The sequence below is a fragment of the Colossoma macropomum genome, unplaced genomic scaffold (assembly GCF_904425465.1).
Source record: "Colossoma macropomum unplaced genomic scaffold, Colossoma_macropomum, whole genome shotgun sequence".
NCBI classification, from domain to species: domain Eukaryota; kingdom Metazoa; phylum Chordata; class Actinopteri; order Characiformes; family Serrasalmidae; genus Colossoma; species Colossoma macropomum.
In genome coordinates this window covers 42,147,771-42,165,396 of record NW_023494795.1, presented here as the reverse complement: position 1 = coordinate 42,165,396, position 17,626 = coordinate 42,147,771, and the positions used below count along the sequence as shown (strand labels likewise).

At 40.1% G+C, this 17,626-nt stretch overlaps 1 protein-coding gene across 2 annotated transcripts in view; it reads right to left on the bottom strand.

Moving 5' to 3' along the window:
- Positions 1-6,034: 6,034 nt before the first annotated feature.
- The window catches only part of arhgap18 (Rho GTPase activating protein 18), a 61,266-nt gene continuing 49,674 nt past the window's right edge, over positions 6,035-17,626 (bottom strand). For both annotated transcript variants that reach the window (XM_036582464.1, XM_036582463.1), the window contains exons 9-15: positions 16,239-16,398; positions 15,043-15,125; positions 13,054-13,260; positions 11,686-11,832; positions 8,881-8,999; positions 7,974-8,029; positions 6,035-6,750 (exon numbers count right to left, since the gene is read on the bottom strand). In XM_036582464.1, coding sequence (XP_036438357.1) covers positions 6,659-6,750; positions 7,974-8,029; positions 8,881-8,999; positions 11,686-11,832; positions 13,054-13,260; positions 15,043-15,125; positions 16,239-16,398 — 864 coding nt within the window. In that variant the 3' untranslated portion in view covers positions 6,035-6,658. The remainder of the gene's footprint in view (positions 6,751-7,973; positions 8,030-8,880; positions 9,000-11,685; positions 11,833-13,053; positions 13,261-15,042; positions 15,126-16,238; positions 16,399-17,626) is intronic.

Here is a 17,626-nt window from a genome sequence, read left to right as displayed (position 1 = left end):
TATTCCTTTTACCCCTACAAGTTTTTATAGTCTATCTAGTAAGACAGCGTGGTCCTCAGTTAGGGAGGTTTCACACAAGTGGAGAAAGCCTGGAGAAAAACTCCAAGAAGACTGCACTGAAGGTTACTGTAAAGCACAGAGAAGGGAGCAGTAAAGGTGAAAGAGCTTCCTAAAGTTCTCAGGAACAACAGTATGAAACAACACTACACTACACAACACAACAACATCAGACTGATGGTAGACTCTGAGTGGAGAAGGCCTGGAGAAGACCTCCAACCAGCACTGAGGGTTCTGTAAAGCACAGAGGAGGAAGCCTCGAAGTCTGGGGATGTTTTCCTTCAGTAGCGTTGGTGAGCTTGTGTTCCCTGATGGTTCACAAACTCAGAAATATACAAAGGCATTTTGGATGCAAACCTGCAGAACCTACTGAAACCAAAACCATCTGAAACTCACCAGAAGTAATAATAATAATAATAATAATAATAATAATAATAATAATTTTATTTCTATTGCACTTTTCATGCCGGTGGCAGCTCAAAGTGCTTTACAGACAGGTGATAAAACTTAGTTATACAAGAAATCATTAGTACTCATATTGTCCTCTTACACTAACTGCCCACAGCCTTTCTGTGCCAGAGACGCCACTGTGTGTTGGTAAGACTTCAGATGTTGCTGTGAGTTCGGGGGATACTGCTGCGATTGTAGTGTTAGCATAGAAGAAGACAGGGAAAATCTTATGCATGGGGGCAAAAGCTCTTTTACTTTGAACAGGCACTTCAACAGATAGCAAGAAATACCCAGCACTAACACCAACACTAATCACAGGGAGGGGGTAATGTGGGAGGACAAGAGATACTTTACTTTTTAATCACTGTGGACAAAGTTACAGTCCTGTTTCCATCATATTACAGGGAATTTACCACTATGTTGTGTATTTACAGAGCTATTACCACATCATTACAGAGGACCTTCCAGCAAAAGTACCAATGAAGTTTTTGCATGTCAAAAATGGAGATACAAGGTTTTGCCCCAACAGCAATATTATATATGTAAGTGCCCATATGTATTACACACATATATATGTGAGGACTGTGTATTAATCAGTGGGGAACCATCAGGGCATTTAGAGAAGACCTAATAATTTCTGTGAAATAAAAATACTGTAATATCTGTAATTTTAGTTCATTTTTATAGTACCATCACGCTTGCTTCACTTTGCTGTACTCTGTAATTATTGCAGCAATACTCTTATTAAGAGGGTTAAATAGGAAACTATCCAATCAGGATTACCTTCTCTGTGGTATCTAAGTAGATACAACCAAGCGATTGGTTAGGACTTCAGGAGCTGGACAGAAGCCCTTACACCTTAGACTAACTACCAACATAACTAGGAAATGACAGAGGAATCAACTAATCATGCTCTAATTTACAGTGGGACCAGTTTTGGGAGAAAAAACATCACTCTAGTCCTTGTGGAAGTTCTAGATACATCACTGACGGTGAATATGAGCCTAAGCAGGTTCCAGTTAGTTGTTAGAAATGGAAAACAGTGGCGGCAGCTCTATGCAGGACACCTTACAGAGTCACTGTAAAACTGATACATATGAGCTCAGATATATGATAATGTCTGTTACAGGCTTCAGATATAACATGAAACTCTCAACATCCCTCACTCACACTTCTCTCAACTGCATTAAAGACACATTCACTGTTCACCAGCACATCAAATGCGGACTCACACAGAAGCGTTTAATTATGTATTTATTTACAAAAAATGTTTAGTGGTTATTTATGACGTGTTACAGCACAGTACAGTCACTTTGTTGTCATATTCACAGTATAAAACATACAATAAAGACAGTCATCATAAAAAAATCACCTGAATTGAACTATTCATTTGAAATGACGGCTACATTATTAGAAATGATAACGACAGCAACCATCTACGATTGGAAATTTCATTACGACTTGATATGTTGTATGCAGGTGTGTTGACATGTCCCCTCCTTTCAAAGTACCGTTACACAGCTGTGTGTGCTGGACTGGAAGTGTTTGCTGCAGCTTTCCTCCCGTGTTTATTTCGTGCTGGACCTTGGGCAGATCACCCAGGGCATTCTGAGCTGTGAAAGCCATTTTATAAGCTACAGAAGTTGGCTTTGAAGCCAGTTTGAAAGCTACAGAGACATTATTAGCTCATCATTAGCTTCAGGCTAGTTCATAACCACGTCGTAAGCGATAAGTGCCAGTTCATTAGTTACAAACGCCATTTTCTTAGGCTAATTTGTGAACTGCAGACACCATTAGCTACTTAGCCCTGTAGAGGGCGCTTTGTAAGCTCCAAAGGCCATTTTATAAGCAACAGGAAGTGGTCGTGAACAGCTGGTTCGAAGGTTTGAAGCTGCAGGTTGAGGATTACATAGACCATTAGCTGCAGGCTAGCTCTTAACCTGTTAAGCACATTCTGTAAGCTGGAAAAGCCACTGGTTTGTGAACTGCAGACACCAATTCTTAAGCTTTAGAAACTAAGCAAATGCTGCACAGGTCTTATATGAGCTACAGGCCAGATTGCGACCTGCAGTGACCACTTTGGAGGCAGCATAAGCTGGCTTGTGCATTGCATACACCATTTTTACGCAATTCAAAGGCTACACAGGCAGTTCCATTAGCTACAGGCAAGTTCTTGGCCTGCAGAGACCATTTTGTAAGCTCCAAAGGACTTTTCATAAGCAACAGGAAGTGGAGGTGAAGTTTTAAAGCTGTAGCAGCTAGGCTGAGGGCTACATAGGCCATTTAATTAGCTGCAGGCTAGCTCTTAACCTGTTAAGAACATTCTATAAGCTGGAAAAGCCTCTGGGTTGTGAACTGCAGACACCATTCATTAGCTACAGGCAAGAGACCTTTTTGTCAGCCTTCGTACGCTACTGAATGTGGCATGCGAAACTGCAGTTGAAGCTGTAGCAGCCAGCGCGAAGGCTACGCAGGCTGTTTCATTAGCTACAGGCCAGTCTGTAACCCAGTGACCACCTTGGAAGCTACATAAGCTGGTTTTTGCACTGCAGACACCATTTTTAAACAATTCAATGCTTTTTCATTAACTACAGACCACTTCTTAGCCCGTAGAGACAATGTTGTTGGCTACAAAAAGCCATTTCGTTAGATAAAGAGGGTGGTTTGTGGACGCAGACATGACTTTACAAGCCAAACTGAAAGCCATGCAGGCTGTTGCTTTAGCTTCAGGCCAGCGTATAACCTGAAGAGACCATTTTGAGAGCTGAAGCTACTTTCTAAGCTGTAGAAGCTGTTTTGTGCACTGCAAGGCTACACAGGCAGTTCAGCCTGTAGAGACCACTCTGTAAGCTGTAGAGGACATTTCATAAGCAACAGGAAGTGGCTGAGGGCTACATAGGCCATTTAATTAGCTGCAGGCTAGCTCTTAACCTGTTAAGAACATTCGGTAAGCTGGAAAAGCCAGTGGGTTGTGAACTGCAGACACCAATTCTTATGCTTTAGAAGGCTGCACACGTCTTTTATGAGCTACATGCCAGTTTGTGACCTACAGGACCAGCTTCTCTAGCTTCCACAGTGGTCACTGCACACACCATTTTTAAGCAATTCAAAGGCTACACAGACTGTTTATTCGCTACAGGCAAGAGACCATTTTGTAACCTTCCAAGGCTGTTTCATAAGCTACTGAAAGTGTTTTGTGAACTGCAGTGTTTTTGAGCTGTAGCAGCCAGTGCGAAGGCTACGCAGGCTGGTTTATTAGCTAAGGGCCAGTCTGAACTTACAGTGACCACTTTGGAAAGCTACAGAAGCTGGTTTAGTCACTGCAGACACCATTTTTAAACAATTCAATGCTTTCTCATTGACTACAGACTAGCATTTCGCCTGTAGAGATCATTTTCTCAGCTACAAAAGCCATTTCGTTAGCTAAAGAGGGTGGTTTGTGGATGCAGACATGACTTTTCAAGCCAAACTGAAAGCCATTGGCTTCAGGCCAGCGTATCAGCTGAAGAGACCATTTTCTTAGTTGAAAAAGCCACTTTGTAAACTGGAGAAGCTGGTTTGTGCACTGCAGAAGCCATTTTTAGGCAATTCAGACACTACACAGGCTTATTCATTAGCTACAGACTAACTGCAGACATGGTTTTTAAGATGCCAAAGCCAATCCAAGGGCTATGTAGGCTGTTTCATTAGCTACAGGCCAGATTGTAACCTGAGGAATGGCTAAGGAAGCCATTCAGAAGCTGGTTTGTGGACTGCAGACACATGGTTTAAGCTACAAAGCAACACAAGCCTTTCTTTAGCTAAAGGCCAGTTTGGAACCTGCTGCATTGGCCACTTTGGAAGCTACAAAAGCTGGTTTGTGAACTGCAGACTCCAGAAGCTGCAGATGCCATTTTGAAGGCCACACAGGCCATTTCAGTAGCTTAGGGCTAGCCTGTAGCCTGCATGACTACTCTGTAAGCTACAGAAGCCAATCTATAGACTGTCTCGTGAACAGCACACAAGATTTCTACAGCTGCAGAGACCAGTTCAAAGGCTACATGGGCTGTTTCATCAGCTACAGGCCAGTGTAGGCCATTTTGTAAGGTAAAGAAGCCATTTTGTACTCTATTGAAGTTGGTTCTTGAACTGTAGAGGCCAGTTTGAAGGCATTAGCCACAGGACAGTATGTAATGACCACAGGTGTAAGCTACAAAAGCAATGTTAGGAGCTACGAAGGCCAGTTCAAAGTCTGCACACAAAATCTAGTGGCTTGAGGATGTAATAATGGTAGGAACCAGGGAGCGCACACTGGGGGTGACTACTCAGCAGGGCTTCAGAGCAGACTACATCATGTTCACCCACGTTTGAATTCATAGGAAACACCTTAAAACATCCATGAACACGTTCCAAGCTCCACTTCCCTCATTTAAGCTTTTATTATAGGGATGCTTTTCTGCTTTGCTTGCAATTAAAAGTGCTGTTGGCAGTGGGCGGCTTGAAAGGAGACCATATTGTGTTTTTTCGACAGATTTCAGACAAAAATGACTTTTTTTACTCTCTTTACAACTGAGGCTCCAAGGCACCGAATCACATGGAAAGGCGAATCTGAATTTAGGATGCAAAGCGCACAACTGAAATGTGTGGACGGCTGTGATTTGTGACTGAAATGTTTGATCGTTTGATACAAAATATGCTTCATATTTGTCAAAAGAACAAAAAAAGAGTAAATTAACTGCATTAATATGCTTTCTAAGCTTTAACTCCCAGTTAATTGGCCCAGTAGGGCAGTTCTTACAAACAAGAGCAAAAGTTGCCATTAATATCTTTAAATTCCCATCTGACCTGAAAAAAGATCTCTCTGGAACCAAGGAAGAGACCCTTATGATCTGAAAGAAATATGAAAAAGGTCCAAAAAGAACTATAAAAATAATATCTGTCCTATCTAGATTTCAGAAGACAGTTCAGGTCCTCACTGTGATAGTGGTCAGTAGGATCTGCTGATTTAGAAGTGCTGTATTTCTTTCATTAACACTAAAGAAGGGGGTCATTTGTGCTTGTATTATATTTGCATTTGTGCTAAAAAGGGAGTGTTTTTTTGCTTTTTTAAGTTCTATAAACACGTAAAAAAGATGGTTATTCAAGGGTACCTTGTTGAAGGCAATGGTTCTACTTAGAACCATGAATTCTATATAGAACCAAGTGGTTCTTTGCATAGCGAAACAGCTCTTCTGATTGATGGAGAATGTGTTGTGTACGGTTCTACACAGAATCTTTTTGAAAAGGTGTCTATATAGCACTAAAAAAGTTCTGCTATTGTTACAAGCTTGACATCACAACAGAAGAACCCTTATTGGTCCTATATAGAACCTTTTTCAAAAAGATTCTATATAGAACCATATACAACACATTCTCCATCAATCTGAAGAAGCATTTCATCATGCAAAGAAGCATTTAAGGATCTATTTAGAACTCATGGTTCTAAACAGGACTATTGCCTTTACATAGAACTCTTGAAGAACTCTGCTCTGGATGGGGGAACCTCTTTTCTTAACCCAAAATATGTTATGAAACAGGTAGTTCGGGGTTCTGATTGGCTGAGAAGCCTTTGCAAAATACAATATATATATATGTATATATATATATATATATATATATATATATATATATATATATATACGTGTTGGATCTGTTGCTTTGGGAGTATACAGAACTAAACATCTGCAGAGGAGCAAATATATGCATCCTCACATCCATGTCAATAAAAAAAATGAAAAATTCAGTCATAAATTGCAAAAAATGAACAGCGATGATTTGTACAGTTATCTGAATGCATCTCCCATTTGCTCCTTCACTGCTGCAAAGTCATGCTGGTGTTTGTTGAATGACGTCTACTAGATGATGAAGCTCAAATCCTTTCTAGATCCAGAAAACAGCAACTGGAAGGATTTTTTTTTTCTAAAAAAAACATAACTTTAAAAAAAAAACAGCAGCAAAGTGTCCAGTATGTAATAAAAGGCAGGTTGAGTCTACACAGGCCTTCAGGTATTTAAAAACAACAATAAAAACTGAAGTGGAACTTTCCCTTTAAAGCTGGTCTCAGTCCTCTCCCTTGGGAGCTGTAGTGTGATTGGTTGAGAGCGTGCTTGATTGGCAGGTTGTGGAGATGACGTTAGCGCTGGACGGACTTGATGACCCACTCTGCGGCGGGGTTTAGCTCCAGGAGGGCTTTCATATACGTTTCCTCATCCAGACAGCGCTCTTCTACAAACACAGTACACACAGGGGGTGAGCTGAATATATAGGCTACATTCACATTACAAGCCTCATTGCTTAAATCCGATTTTTCGCTCAGATCCGATCTCTCTGACAGGATTGTTCACACTCGTTTACGTGATTCAAATCTGACATTAATGTGATGAACCGGCGTCCTGAAATGACCCTCATGAGCTCATCCTACTCAGTAACGTCACGTGAATGAATCACGTTCATCATCAGCACAAACTAACGAGCAGAACGAGCTTCGCTGAGAAGATCATTAACTCTGATCAGCTCTCAGCTTCATTATTAGAGCGAGACGAAGGAGAAAAAGGTGAGATGAGCTGCTTTTCCACCGTTTACAGGCTTTGACTTCTGTTCGGCGCTGCTGCCATGGTAACGCTGAATGATGGCGCACGCGCAGTGGAGAAAAAGCACATGAATTCCCATCTGAGCGTCAAATTAAGGTCGCGCATCAGACACGTATCCGATCTAGGACCACGCATGAAAGTGACTTTAAAAAGATCAGATTTTTGTGTCCACACAGCTCTGAAAACATCAGATCTGAGCCACATTCGGGCAAAAAATCAGATTTTTGCCACTTCAACCTGGTAATGTGCGAGAGATCAGATCACAGCTAAAAATCAGATTTGAGCAATGAGGCTTAAATGTAAACGTAGCCAGGTTGGATTTGAAAAGATCAGATTTATGTGTTCACACGGCTCTAAAAACATCAGATCTGAGTCACATTAGGGCAAAAAATCGGATTTGCACCACTTAGCCTGGCAATGTGAACGCAGCCTTAGTGTAACAGTGTGCTACAGCATTAGTATCTACAATGTTCTTATGAACAGATGTTATAATGCATTACAGAACCTGATTTATGATGTCACACACTTTTGATTTATAAAGTGTTATGCATGTCATTATAACTACATTATACAAGTTTATGCCCAGTATTATAAGGTGTTCTGCATGCCATGTAATGCCCTATAAATGCATCTGTAATGCATTATGAATGCATTACAAATGCATATTTATGGACACCCAGTAATATTTGTAGTTATTGTCCAATACCTGGCCTGATTAATCAAGTCTTAATTAAATTAAGTCAGGTGTGCTGATAAAACTGAATAAATCCACGCTTTTGAGCAATGTGCTCAGGTGCCGTTTACCCAGTGCTGTATATGGTGGATGTAGATCTGTGATAGAGAGTGTGCGGTACTCACTGATGTTTCCTCCGATTTCAAACAGACACAATTCTTCTCTCTTCACTGACACGGAGCTGAAACAGCAGACAGAGGGTTAACTTCACCTTTAAGGCAACATTATAGACTGACTACAGTAACCATGCAGGGTGCAGAAGCAGGGGCCGGATTCACGGAAGTGTCTTAAGAAATGTGTGTTTTTCCTAAACTTCATTCTTCAGAAAAATAGTTACGATAAATTGTCATTCTTCAAAAAAACCTCTTAAGAATTCTCTTATTTTCTTTTCTTAATTATTTTCTTAAGAATAATTCTAAAAACAAGTGTTATTCTTGAAGATATTAAGTTCTTAAATGTTTTCCTAACCTTACGACAGACTCACACTGTCTCAGGGTGTAAGAGTCGACGAGGTGAGTATCTAAATTTAGCAGTTTATCTGCTCCTGCCCGTCCTCGTCTCTCGCTTTCCGCCGTCACCCCACAATTATTGTATTTACCAATGAGGATGGGGGCAGTTTTGGTGTCTACCAGCTCTTCCAGGTGGTTGTTAGGAGTCTCATTTTCTCTGTAGCTTTTAATCTTTAAGTCCAAAACTCTTGTACAGCTTGTACTCAATGGTCGTTTTAACAGGAATTAATTAAATGAAGGGCAGTTTCAGACTTTTGTACAGTACTGTAATATTCTATGATGCCCTGTATTGTTTCCTAAAGAAATGCAATTTAATCCAACTGTTGTTGTTGAGGTCAGAGGTTGGTCTCACTCGGACAGAGCTTTATAGACTTTCATGGTTAATGTTAGGTTTAAGGAAAATGAATTTAATAGATCTTTAACAGAGGAAAGTATCTACAGACCATCTAAAGTGTGCTGTGCTAATAAAGCGGTACTCTGAGATTTACCCCCTGGTGCCGGCTGTGTGTGTATGTGTGTGTACCTGTCCTGGCTGAGAAAGCGTGCGAGGATATCAGAAGCCTGCAGCTCCTCTGTGAGCTGCACCGCCATGGAAACCTTTGTAAACTGAGGCGCCTGGACCCTGATGATGCCCCCTTCAGCCTGAAACACACACACACAACTGCATGTTTTAACTAGTGCTGTCAAAGTTAAGGGGTCAGTGTGATAAATGATGAACGCCACTCATTTTTTTTATTAGTTTGACCCTTCAAGCCATCCGTAGTTCCAGGCTAAAGCCTCCAGGCTACGACTCCACAAATCTCATTCAAATACAGCTTTTAATTGGCAGCTTCCTTTGACAGCTCTGCAGATAAAACACTGAAAAAGTGCTTGAATCAAGTGAATCACATGAATCACAAGAACTGAATGGCTTTGTGTTCACCTGATTCACCTGGTTTTCTGAGTGTGAATAAGTGAACACATCCTCTACAGAGAACACACTTCTGCATATTTTAATACACAATTACTGTCTATTTACTAAATGTAACATATTGGGAGACAAAATAAAACTAATAAAATGTTGCCTGTGCAAAAGTTATAGCACATTTTAGATTTCATCTTTATTTGAACTCAGGGTAGATTGAGAATGACCCTTACCAGCAATGTATCTAAGCACCATACAAAAATTAGGGGGTTGATAAGAGTAAAGATAAATTTGTGAGGGTAAAAGTGTAGCAAAGAAAATGAAACAAGACCAAAAATTATTATTAAAACAGCACATGAGACAAACAAAACTTTAATATTAACAAATCAAAAACATTCAAGAGGATTAGTAATGAGAATTAATAAATAAAACAACTGAGTAGGGTAAGAACAAAACAGAAAACAATAATTGTAATGATAAAATAGTAAAATTAATTTTTGTTTTCCAATATGTTAAAATACATAGAAACTGTGCACTAAATTTAGCAGAAAAATGCCAGTATTTTCACTCAGAAAATCAACAATCATGTCATGTTTAAACTTTTGCATATTTCAATTGTGTGAAACCAAAGCACACATTTGAAACAAGTAAATTCAAAGCAACCTTTTTTTCAGCTTAATTATTTCTGTGAATTTGTTTATCACTGAACCGCATCAAGTCTGAGGCATCATTGACAATCATTTACTGCTGATGTCGTCAATATCAGTAATATCAGTAACATTAGCACCAGACAACAGCTTCAGCTGACTATGCTGGACAGTGCTCTTATGAGAGCTATGGATAAATCAGCCCACAGCAGACAAACAAAAACAGCAGCAAATCGGAAATCGACAGTCCTCGAAACAAGATGTAATGCGGTGGTTTGAGAGCGAGAGGCTGTGGTCACAAATGAGTTCTTGAATTGTTTTGAATTGAATTGTTTTGAATTGTCCCTTTCTCAAATGTCTTATTTTTGTTTAATATTTGGTTAAATATTTATATATTTGGTTCCTTACTTTTTTAAAAGTTTAATGTACATACATACATCATCTAAACCGCTTATCCTCCAGGGTCGTGGTGGGGTGCTGGAGCCTATCCCAGCTGTCATTGGGCGGAAGGCAGGACACACCCTGGACAGGTCGCCAGTCCATCGCAGGGCAGACAGACAGACATACACAGTCACACAGTCACTCACACCTAGGGGCAATTCAGCATGTCCAATCAGCCTGACTGCATGTCTTTGGACTGTGGGAGGAAACCGGAGAACCCGGAGGAAACCCACGCAGACACGGGGAGAACAGGCAAACTCCACACAGAAATGACCCTGGTCACCCGGCCGGGAATCGAACCCAGGCCATTCTTGCTGTGAGGCGACAGCGCTACCCACTGCACCACTGCGCCGCCCGAGTTTAATGTAGTATAATAATAATAATAATCATAATAATAATAATTTATTTATTCAGCTCTTTTCATGCCGATGGCAGCATAAAGTGCTTTACAGACAGGTGATAATAACTGGCCTCTCCACATGGTCTGTAATTTACGATAACTGATTTGCAGCAGGCCAGTATCTGCAGATCTAAGATCGTGTTTTGGATCATAAACTAAGCGTGTAAACACTGTGAACGTTTCAGAATTTACGGTTCAGTTTATATATGGAAACTTAGCTACAAAAACAGCTTGTTTTGGAATCTATTGTTTTTGTGACGTCGTGAAAATGAATGCATATTCATACATCAGTTAATTCAGCCCACAGCACATTCGCTATCATTACACTGAAGGTATAGGGAGTGTTTCAGCCTAGAAGGCCAATCAGAGCAGAGCTCATTTACATATATTAGCCTGTTTATTGTAACGGATGAAGCGAGGCTGGAAAATGGTCATGTGGAAATGAACCACAATCATAAGTGGACCCTGTGATTTGTGCACTCACAAATTCCTCATACGTGGAATATTCCTGGTGAATTCAAGTGATTCTGAGTCAGATTAAGCGAGTGCTGAAAGATGCACTACCCCTGCATGTCCACTAGAGGTCGCAGCAGGCCGCAGTAAAGCTGAGGCTGCGTTCACGTTGAGTCATTCACATTCTACAGCTCTGATTCACCACCACAGCACAGGCCTCTCTTACACAACGCCACTGACGAGCTTTCCTGTTGTTTTTCTCTTTCCATCTTCCTTTTTTCAAACCATTCAACTCTTTTTTCCTCCTCAAACTGCTCAGTTTCTCTTCTTTTCTCTCTTCGGCTCTTTCTTTGTATCTCCATCGGTGACGATTTAGTGAAAGTTGTGGTTTTTCAATCGTAAATTATTCTGTCGTAACATATCTGGTAGATTCTATGCAGTAATGTGAGTTGCTTTCTGTTCCATATGTCTGTTCTGTCTCACCTCAGAGCTCTTATCCACTTTGTCGTTGCTCTTCTCGCGGTCGTAGGCCATTTTCTTCAGCAGTTTTTTGACGGCGCGGTCGCGGTTCATCTTCCTCTGGTTCTCCGTGTTCTGTTTCCTCACTTGATTCATCACGAACTTTGGGATCTAGACGAGAAACAAGGACAAACATCATTTAAAAGAATGATAAAAACACCACAGCATGTTTCTGTTTGGGCCTCGCTGACCTAGACCAGGGGTCGGCAACCCAAATGTTAAGAAGAGCCATTTTGTACTTTTGTACTACCATTTTACCATCTTGGCTGTAAATATGTCTCAGTATGTGCTGATGTGCTGGTATAGACTAAAAAATATAGTATAAATGAAAACACAGACTTACTTCACTCTGCTTTAAGCTTTAGCTCAGCTATAGCTGCTTTTCTCGCATCTCCAGCAGGAAACTTTTCCACAAAAGTAGAACAGTTTCTTTATTTATGAGGCTGAAGTCGCTTCTCATTCTCCAGCTTCTTGTTTGCATTTTCTCGTTCCACCTTAAATGATGACTGAGGCGCCAGAATGCAACAGCGGCACCATTTAAGGTGGAACGGAAGAATTCAAACAAGAAGCTGGCGAATGAGAAGCAACTTCAGCTACACGACTTTTTAATGTTTCAGTTTCTCGTTGCAGATTAAACGTATCAGGAAACCAGCTGGAGTGATTATAAACACTAATAAGTCCACTAATCTCCAAATTATCGATGTTCGTCTTAAATCTCTCTCTCTGCCGTTTCGTTAGCTACTAGCTAGGCGAGACTGTTGTCTGTGTTGCTATGGTGACCAGCAGTCTGCGCTGATCTTCAGGGTTAAAGGGTGAATCAGCAGTTCTACATTAACTCCAGAGTTTAAGACCATTTATTGTTAAACTGTGTTGAACGATCAGCAGAGCTTTATTTTACTGTAAAGGAGGATTATTTTATTTTTACCTACAGATCTGATTCTGCTGTGGAGCCACAACAGGACAGTAAAAGAGCCGCATGCAGCTCCAGAGCCAAATATTGCCGAACGCTGCTCTATACCATTTCATAATGGACAAAAGAATGGATAACACTCAGGCTTGCTCACTCTCAGAGCTGCTGCTACTGTTTTTAGCTATGCTAATGTACTTTTGTCCATGTTTATAGACAACACAGTGTCAGAAACCACACGTTCAGTCTATTAGAGATACTGAACAACTCCACACAGTTTAAGGCTGATGATTTAGGCATGCAGTTAGCACCATGCTAACTGGTTGGGCATAAGCTTCCATTACTTCCAAACTTCAGACACCAAACACGACTCGGCTGATGGACTACATCTGGAGTAAGGCTTTAATATAGAAACTCATCCGTACGGTCCAGAGCAGGTTCTGGTATCGGATGAGCAGTCTGACGATGTTGGCCATCCCCGTTGCCATGGCGAACTCCTGCTGCTCGGTGATCTTGCTCCGGAAGCCTTTAAACATGAAGATGTTGGGTGCCATCACCACGGCGACGTTATTCAGCGTCATCTTGTTCTGTTCTTTGTGGTCGATGACCCTCTGGAGGAACTCCAGCAGCGCCTGAGGGAAAAAACAATTGGATTATTAGTTTGAATGTGAGCAGTAAAGAAGTGAATTGAATGTGGATTATTAGTTTGAATGTGAGCAGTAAAGAAGTGAACTGAATGTGGATTATTAGTTTGAGTGTGAGCAGTAAAGAAGTGAAGTGAATGTGGATTATTAGTTTGAGTGTGAGCAGTAAAGAAGTGAATTGAATGTGGATTATTAGTTTGAGTGTGAGCAGTAAAGAAGTGAATTGAATGTGGATTATTTTAAGTGTAAGCAGTAAAGAAGTGAATTGAATGTGGATTATTATGTGTAAGGAGTTAAAAAAGATAATGTGTGTTGAAAATAGTAAAACATAAATATTGTTTATTGTGATTTTGAACAGTAAAAGTATAAATAAAGAGAATATATAATTGTGATTTTGAACAGTAAGAGTATAAATGATGTGAACATGGATTATTGCAAATGGGAAAAGTAAAGAAATGAATATGGGTTATTTTCAAAGAGAACAGTAAGATCATAAATGAAATAAATGTGGATTACTCTAAGTGTGAACATTAAAGAGTAAAAGAGAAAGTGGATTATGGTGAATGTGAATAGTAAAGGGTGTGAGGTGAATGTGGATTATGGTGAACGTGGACAGTAAAGGGTATGAGGTGAATGTGGATTATGGTGAATGTGAACAGTAAAGGGTATGAGGTGAATGCGGATTATGGTGAATGTGAACAGTAAAGGGTATGAGGTGAATGTGGATTATGGTGAATGTGAATAGTAAAGGGTATGAAGTGAATGTGGATTATGGTGAATGTGAATAGTAAAGGGCATAAGGTGAATGTGGATTATGGTGAATGTGAATAGTAAAGGGCATAAGGTGAATGTGGATTATGGTGTGTGTGAACAGTAAAGGGCATGAGGTGAATGTGGATTATGGTGAATGTGAACAGTAAAGGGTATTAGGTGAATGTGGATTATGGTGAATGTGAATAGTAAAGGGCATAAGGTGAATGTGGATTATGGTGAATGTGAATAGTAAAGGGTATGAGGTGAATGTGGATTATGGTGTATGTGAACAGTAAAGGGTATGAGGTGAATGCGGATTATGGTGAATCTGAACAGTAAAGGGTATGAGGTGAATGTGGATTATGGTGAATCTGAATAGTAAAGGGTATGAAGTGAATGTGGATTATGGTGAATGTGAATAGTAAAGGGCATAAGGTGAATGTGGATTATGGTGAATGTGAATAGTAAAGGGCATGAGGTGAATGTGGATTATGGTGTGTGTGAACAGTAAAGGGCATGAGGTGAATGTGGATTATGGTGTATGTGAACAGTAAAGGGTATTAGGTGAATGCGGATTATGGTGAATCTGAATAGTAAAGGGTATGAAGTGAATGTGGATTATGGTGAATGTGAATAGTAAAGGGTATGAGGTGAAAGTGGATTATGGTGTATGTGAACAGTAAAGGGTATTAGGTGAATGCGGATTATGGTGAATCTGAATAGTAAAGGGTATGAGGTGAATGTGGATTATGGTGTATGTGAACAGTAAAGGGTATTAGGTGAATGCGGATTATGGTGAATCTGAATAGTAAAGGGTATGAGGTGAATGTGGATTATGGTGAATCTGAATAGTAAAGGGTATTAGGTGAATGCGGATTATGGTGAATCTGAATAGTAAAGGGTATGAGGTGAAAGTGGATTATGGTGTATGTGAATAGTAAAAAGTGTAAGTGAGGTGAATGTGAATTACTGAGAATGTAAACCATAAAGAGTGTAAGTGGAGTGAATGTAGATTACCTTCAGTGTGTCTCGGCTGGACTCTGGTAGGAGAAGCACGAGCAGATTGAGAGCCTGAAGCTGTTGCTTTTTTGTGGGGAATTCTGCAGAGAAACACCATTAAAGTGTGTTAAAGCTGCATTCTATAATAAGTCTGTCACTAAGTGTATGGAAATGTAATACTCGGCTAACCAACAGGGCCAACAAAATGATTCTGACCTGGTGAAGTGCTTTTTCAACAAAAATTCCACGTTTCATTATTATTAACCCTTTATAATCTCAGGCTTTTTACATACTAAGGCTGATTATTCAGTAACTAAAGGGACTTCAGTGCAAACTGGCTGAGCTATTTTTAGGTTATAGAAGCATGTCATAAAACTTTTATTGCACGTAAGAGGTTAAACTCAAAGAGCAAACTCATGGTTACGGTTAGATTTATTATTATCCATGTTATTTTATATGTATATATATATATATATATATATATATATATATATATATATATATATATCCATTCCAAAATATTGTAACAATGCCCCAATGGGAAATATTATTATTACATATATAACATATATATATATAATACATATGGGTATTTATACAGGTGGGTAATCATATCACGATACTTCAATATGTTTTTTACTATACACGGTATGTCACAATATTTTTTTTTTTGACGTCTGATAAGTTAGAACAGACAAAGTGAGCCCACATTTTAAATACTACGAAAAAATATTAATTAAATTATTTGTATTCAACATTTTACACACTGTGCTACACCGAATCCAGTTAAATAGGACTAATTATGCTCTCTATCAAACATCAAACATGCAGTCAGAAAGTGTTTTTTAAGTATTGATGATATCCACAACACGCTCGGACAAGCATATTGTGACATCTTGTGATGTAATTTATCATGAAAATGATACTGTCACATTGCCCAGCTCTACATATGGGACATTTTTATAATATATAAGCGCTCCCCCTCTCTCTCCCTTACTCTCTCTCTCTCTCTCTCTCTCTCTCTATATATATATATATATATATATGTGTATATATATATATAAATAATGCACTTACATACATAGGTAATACATATGAGACTCACTATAATCACATAAAGGTATTTAAAGATATATAACATATGATACATTATTGTTACATGTAGGTACTTCAAGGCGTATAACACATATGGGACAAGGTTTGTGTGAACTCACTAAGCACGGAGATGAAAGCGCTGAAGTACTCCACAGTGAGGAGAGGATGAGGAAGCTCTCTGATGAAGAGTTTGAGCAGACTGGCGGCGTCATGCTGTTTAAGAGCTTCCCACGGAAACAAGCCATCGTAGAACTTCAGCTCCAGCTCGTGACACACCGTCTACAGGACGCACACACACACACACACACACACACACACACACACACACACACACACACACACCCCATTTGCATTACTACTCATAATAACCAAATCCAGCTCACCATAAACATGCGCAGCTCATCCTCACACCCTCACACAGAGACCTCGCTCTTCATTTACATCTCCCTCTCCTGACTATGTGCTCTTCCTCAGGGACACTCTTAGTTTCACTTACAGTGGCATAAACCATGAACAGATCCGATACTCAATACAATTACATAATTAAATGATATTTGATGCTCAGTCGTCACAGTTATTGTTAAAGATGATCATTCTGTCATTTTATATGAGTTATTTCTGACTCACAGCTCAGAGAATACCACATTCGATCCATTGAGTCAAAGTTATTATTGTGTGTGCAGTTTTGTTTTGCAGGAAAAAAATGTCTTTTACATTTTTTCCAGATTTCTGTCCACTTTTTTGCATGTCTGTAGTTCCTCTCGCCACCCGAAAGGTCAGTTTTATCAGAGAACGCTGCCCACTTTGCGAGCGCTGTGCCCACCGTGAGTGGTCTGAGTTCTTATTGGGCGTTTTCACACTTGGGCCTTTTCAGCGTCTGAAGTGGACTCAGACCGCTGAGTCATGGTTTCTTTTGCATATGTGAACATCCCAGATGAACTCAGACCCCTCTAAGGGTGTTTTCACATACAGTTCTTTTCAAATGAACCGAACTGAGGTCTGTTAAAGTGAATCTGAATGGGAACCAACTGCACATGATCTCAGTTCTGATCTCAGAAGGCTCCTTTTGAGCACCGATGAGATCTCAGACCACTTCTTGTTCGGACCACAACTCCATTAGAACTTAAACTCCTTTCACACCACTCACGGGGGCACAGCGCTCGCAAAGCTGGCAGCGTTCTGTGATAAATCTGACCTTTCAGGTGGCGAGACGAGCCACCAGACATGCCTGATGCTCTTCTATTGGCCGCGCTGAAACAATTGGGCAAAGCGCAACACGCAAAACTGGAAAAATGACCCTGGTGGGCTCCGTTTTGGGCTGTGCTCATTACTGAGCTCCACTCGGCGAAAATCCCCATCAGCGGTGAATTTTCATTCATTCAGCGTTCAGTGTGAAAGCAGCTAAATTTTTTGAGCTTTTAACACGGTAAAATCACGATCACTCGCATCGTATTGCTTTAATATGTCAGCGCTGCTGTCTTGTCATGAGAATACAGGCAGGCTTTAT